Genomic DNA, 5,709 nt, shown 5'->3' with positions numbered 1-5,709 from the left:
CCGAATGAAAGAAGAGTAGTGCGATCGATTTCATTCCAAAAATAGAAAAAAGAAGTATTTATTGAAAAATTGCCCATAAGACGAAATAAAAGAATAATAAAGGGATAAACAAAGAGAATAGAATACGGTGAGCGCTTTCCTTTTACGTTGTTTAGCAGAGCGTGTTGATTTAGGATAAATGAAAAAAAAGGAAAAAACATTAGTAATAAAATCTTGGTTTAATTGCATTTTTATCTTACTGATATTATAATTATATAATTTTGATCTTTAAAATTTTAATTAATTAATTTTAACTCTTTAAATATTATAGTTATATAATTTTGATTTCAAGATTTAATTAAATAACTTTAATTTTTAAATATTAATTATATGATATTAGTTTCTTAAATATTATAATTATATTATTTTTTGATCTATTTAAATTATATATAATATAATTTTTATTTATATATTAAATGATATATATTTATTATTATTAATATATGTAACTTAAATGATAAAAAGATAGTATAATTATCATACTTGAAAGACTTAAATCATACAATTCAAAAATTTAAGAATTACAATTGTTTAATAAAAAATTGTGGAATCAAAATTAAACAATTTAAAAGAATAAAATTTTTCAATTAAAAATTGAAAAATTAAAATTATGCGACTACTATGTTAGAGAGAGAGAAAAAAAATTCAAGACTAGAATCTTATTACATTAATAGATAATTGGATCATTGAATAAATTAATCCTAATTTAATTAGTGAACTAAAAAGGCTTTTATTAAAATTCAAATGTTCTTTTAAGCCTTCAAATAGATGATTACTCTGGAACTGTAGATAGATAATAACTTGGAGAGTGAAAAAAAAAAAGAAGACATTGCGGATTGGGTGGAGTGGCTGAATATGGTGCGGAGACACGGGGAAGAAAAACCTGGCGTATGAGAAAACAAATGAGGTCGGAATGAAATTGAAATGCGAACGAAATGCAAATTCGGACGAAATGAAATTGTTATTAAATTAAATTCACGCGTAGTGGTCATGAAATCCGTGTAGTAGTCATCGTCGTGGATGTAGAGAGAGAAAGAGAGTAAGAGAGAAACTCTTTTTCTTCTTGGTTGTTGCTCTTGTTCTAGAGAGAGAGAGAGTGAATCTTGGAGAGATAAGCGCCTGCTCCTTCGGCATTTCCGTCAGACAAAGCTAACACTTCCAAGACCGACGCTGCTATTAATGAATTCAATTCGCGCCTTCACCATTCCCTATTGTATTTGTGGATGAACACTGCCAAGGTGATTCACCATAATCGATTACTATTACTAATTCACAGCTCCGTCGCGTTAATTGGGATTGTTGATAGTATTGTTATTGTTTGCGGTTGCAGATTGTGGAAAGTTGAGAAGCAGAATGGGGGAGAATGAAGAAGCGGCGAATGACATGATGCAGAGGCTTCACTTTCTGAAGCAGCCGCTGAACATGGAGCAGCTCAGCATACCGCAGTTCAACCCGTCGCAAATGCGAGCGAGGCATCAGCACAATCAGAGCCATCCGTTTCATCAGCAGAGTGTGGGCGGTGGAGAAGGTGGTAACAGTAGCAACAAGCGCGCGGGTATACCACCCTCGCACCCGCACCCGCACCAGATCCCGCCCATTTCGCCCTACTCTCAGATCCCGGTGTCGCGTCAGCAAATGGGGGGGTCGCACAGCATTTCCCCTACACCCACGCACACGCGATCACTCTCGCAGCCCTCCTTTTTCTCCCTGGATTCCCTCCCCCCGCTCAGCCCCTCCCCCTTCCGCGACTCCTCCTCCACTTCCGTGTCCGAAGCTGCTGACGTGTCAATGGAGGATCGGGACGTCAGTTCGCATTCCCTGTTGCCACCCTCACCTTTCTCCAGAACACTCAACACCACCACCACCAACAATTTGCCCTTGCCCCCTCGAAAAGCGCATAGGCGTTCCAACAGTGATATCCCCTTTGGATTTTCCACCGTTTTGCAATCCTCGCCGCCGCTGATTCCTCTCCGGGGAAACCCCGGCTCGGCGAAGCCCGCGCAGTTGGTGAAACGGGAAACGCCGTGGGACCGTGGTGTTGAGCATAGTAATGTGGAGGGATCCGGGGAGAAGAAATCCCCTGAAGGGGAAGTGGTGGATGATCTTTTCTCTGCTTACATGAATTTGGATAGCTTTGATGCCTTGAACTCTTCCGGGACTGATGATAAGAACGGGGCCGAGAATCGCGATGATTTGGATAGTAGGGCGAGTGGGACCAAGACGAATGGTGGTGACAGTAGTGATAACGAAGCGGAGAGTAGTGTTAACGAGAGTGGGGATGGTGGGAGGCATGGAGTGAGTGAGAAGAGGGAGGGGATGAAGAGGAGTGCTGGGGGTGAGATTGCTCCCACCACCAGGCACTACAGGAGTGTTTCAATGGATAGTTTCATTGGGAAGTTGAACTTCGGTGATGAGTCGCCCAAGCTGCCTCCTTCGCCGGGGCAGAGAACCGGTTTGGTTTCGCCTGGCAATGGAATTGATGGGAATTCAGCCGCTTTCAGCTTGGAGTTTGGAAATGGGGAGTTTAGTGGGCCTGAATTGAAGAAAATCATGGCCAATGAGAAACTTGCTGAGATTGCTTTGTCAGATCCAAAGCGTGCGAAAAGGTGTTGATGTTGTACCATTACATATCTTATTTTAACTAGGAGAAATACTTAGATATATGGTTGATGTTGCCTGTTAACTGATTGACTTGGTTTTGGGGTCATTTCAGGATTTTGGCCAATCGGCAATCGGCTGCGAGATCCAAGGAGCGGAAGATGCGGTACATTTCGGAACTAGAACACAAGGTTCAGACTCTACAGACAGAAGCCACCACCCTATCTGCACAGCTTACTCTGTTACAGGTGGGCAGCTGTTTGTGGTGTTGGTAATTTAGTGCTGTGATCATGACATTGTTTGCTAATTTTATTTAATTCCCGTCAATTATGCTAATGCAGAGAGATTCTGCTGGACTCACTAACCAGAATAGTGAGTTGAAGTTTCGGCTTCAATCCATGGAACAACAAGCAAAGCTCCGAGATGGTATTTCTGTCCTTTAATTTGTAGTCTTTCGTCTTTTCTCTCCGTTTTATTTTCTTGGTTTGCCGGTAAAAAGTGAAAACTGCTGGCCATCGATAGTTAATTGTTCACTTATTGCCTTGCTTGAACTAGTGGATGCATGGATTATATTTCATGTCAAAATGTATAGTGAATACATCCTGCGAAGAGTTTAAGAGTAAGGTGAACAATTCAGCAGTTGGCTTGTAAAGTGGAAACTGTATGCAATTAACTATCAATTTGCCTTGTTTACATTTTACAAGTATAGACAACTGACAACATTTTACAGTGGAAAATAGCATTATATAAAAAATGTTCCTTCAAGTTGTTGGTTTAGATTTTATTTTCATTCAAATCTGGGATTTTAGTTTACATCAATTTTATACTGTTTCATTACATTTTAGGTATGTGGACCAGAGCCTTTTACACGATCTTATAATGTCAATGTTATTTCTACTGCCGATCACTGATCCTGTTGAGAATAATATTTATACAATATATATTAGGAACCTTTCAAATATAAAAAATCTATCATGAGGTTTAACCCAACTGTTTAAACTCTTAGGAGAGTTGGTTCTTGATATTATTCTAAAAAGTTGAATTTTAGCATAAGTTAAAGCCAACTGTTAATTATATATATTTCAAACCCAAAGGGGTGTTTCATATATAAAAATCATTCATGAGCCTTCACCAACTAACTTTTTGGGATTGTTATTATTTTATGACAGACCCATTGATCAATTTTTTGCTCAATTTAGTGAAACTTTATATGGCAGCAATTTGATGCTAATAATGCTGTCATCACTGTAATGCTTCATCAAAACATTTAGCTAATAGTAGGCCAACTAAATCCAAAACGCTTTGTATTCATACGGTGGACTTCGTATATTGAAGTTTATCTCGTCAACATATTCGGTTGAAGAGCTTTCAAAGTGAATGGAATCGTAGAAATGGCATGTAGGAACTCCAGAGATAAGAGTTGCAGCGAGGGTGACCCGATCCATCGCTGATGTTTAAGTGACCTATTCAGGTATTCGTTTCCAAATTTCTCGGGGAGAGTCGAGAAATATTGTGAATCTTTCCATTGGAAAGTGGTGTGGGTTTATTAACCAAGTGAACTACCTTTTCTTTACACCTGTCTTTTGTACCCTTATTTGCACTTGCAGCCTTCTTTGGATAAGTTTATATAAGAATGACACTTTGTGAAAGTGATCAAGCCCTCTTTGGTTAAGTTCATCTGTTCATTGAATAGTGACCTCTTGGGTAAGTTGATGTCGTAATTGAATAGTGACCACCGTGTGCGCATGACTCATGTTTTTTATTTCTTATTTATTTAATACCTTTTTGGTATGCCTGCTCCTTTTCTATTGAGATATTAATAAAAGATAAAAGACATTCGTGCATGTCTTCTACATTTTCATACGGATATTTGTAGTTGTCATTTGTACCCCTGTAACAACAATTGGAGACTAATATGTATGACTTCATCGATTGCTTCCTTCTGATCAATTCTATGCCCCTGTATTTTCTTGTAATAGCTCTAAATGAGGCGCTTACTGCTGAGGTTCAAAGACTAAAGCTTGCTACTGCTGAGCTGAGTGGGGACTCGCATGGTTCTAGCTGTTTGATCCCTCAACATTCTGTCAACCCTCTGATGTTCCAGCAGCAGCAGCCTTCTGCGTCATCCCAACAAAACATTCATCATCTTCAACAGCAACAGCAGCAACAGCATCAGAATGGTAATGCCAACTCAAATTCTGACTTGAAACAATAATTGGAGAAAGTCGCTCTGCATCAAGATGGTTGGTTCGTTATATATTCGCTGCTGTTAACTCATGGCACTCAGTTTCGCATATTTACAAAAAGTTTTCCTTAGTTGCTATGGTCCTATGTTTGATTCGCATTTCCTGTCCAGCTCGGACAGAAAGTCCATATACAGGTTCTAATTTCTGTCTTATATCTAAATTATAGAGCATATTTAATTTCAGTATATATATTAAATTGTAAGCATTATTTGGACATGATTTGTTTTATGATGACATTTAGAAAAAGTGTTCAAACTTTCTTTTTGTAAAGAATGACCATTCTGTTGTGGATCTGTTCTAATTTTCTAAGCCGCTTGGAATAATTTAATATTAGAAAAAAATCAATGCATCACATCGAAGTCAGAATCAATAATTCAAGGATGAGGACCATACCGACATCTTCTCACGTAATCTATACTATACTATTATATCTAAATTAAATCATCTTCTGTCAACTTCTAGCCTAACTTGAAAATAAAGCAGCTGTAGATCATAGTAAAATATAATAACAAAAAGTTAATCGTACATAACAGCGAGTGAAAAAAAAAAAAAAAAGAGCGAGTATATACACACATTAATAGTGTTTAGATGACAAATTTTAATATAGTAATTTAACTTTTTTAATTTTTTTTATACATATTTTGATGTAAAATGTTTTGTTTGGATAAAAAATTTTAAAAAATTAATATTTATATATTTTGAAATTTTTGAAAATTGTAAGTTTAAATGCTTTAATTTTCTTTTTCTTTTATCTCTTAAAAATATCAAGGCCAACATAAAAATATTGATGTTTTTAATTATTAAATATTTAAAATTATTTTTTAAA

The 5,709-nt window shown here is 36.9% G+C and overlaps 1 protein-coding gene across 1 annotated transcript; it reads left to right on the top strand.

Moving 5' to 3' along the window:
- Window positions 1-1,021: 1,021 nt before the first annotated feature.
- On the top strand, window positions 1,022-5,176 carry LOC109798529 (bZIP transcription factor 29). The gene is made up of 5 exons (XM_020358852.3): window positions 1,022-1,277; window positions 1,370-2,645; window positions 2,753-2,885; window positions 2,979-3,063; window positions 4,617-5,176. Exons 2-5 carry the CDS (start codon window positions 1,393-1,395, stop codon window positions 4,850-4,852), a joined length of 1,707 nt encoding a protein of 568 aa, XP_020214441.1. The 5' UTR covers window positions 1,022-1,277; window positions 1,370-1,392; the 3' UTR covers window positions 4,853-5,176.
- Window positions 5,177-5,709: the final 533 nt, after the last annotated feature.

Source organism: Cajanus cajan, chromosome 8 (assembly GCF_000230855.2).
Source record: "Cajanus cajan strain Asha chromosome 8, NIPB_CcT2T_4, whole genome shotgun sequence".
Taxonomy (NCBI): domain Eukaryota; kingdom Viridiplantae; phylum Streptophyta; class Magnoliopsida; order Fabales; family Fabaceae; genus Cajanus; species Cajanus cajan.
This window is presented reverse-complemented; position numbering and strand designations above follow the sequence as displayed.

Bases quoted from the DNA above. Each gene is read 5' to 3' on its own strand.
- LOC109798529 (XM_020358852.3), top strand. From the start codon at position 1,393: ATGGGGGAGAATGAAGAAGCGGCGAATGACATGATGCAGAGGCTTCAC. The intron at 2,646-2,752 runs GTGTTGATGTTG...GGGTCATTTCAG, and splicing joins GATCCAAAGCGTGCGAAAAG to GATTTTGGCCAATCGGCAAT. The intron at 3,064-4,616 runs GTATTTCTGTCC...TTCTTGTAATAG, and splicing joins ACAAGCAAAGCTCCGAGATG to CTCTAAATGAGGCGCTTACT.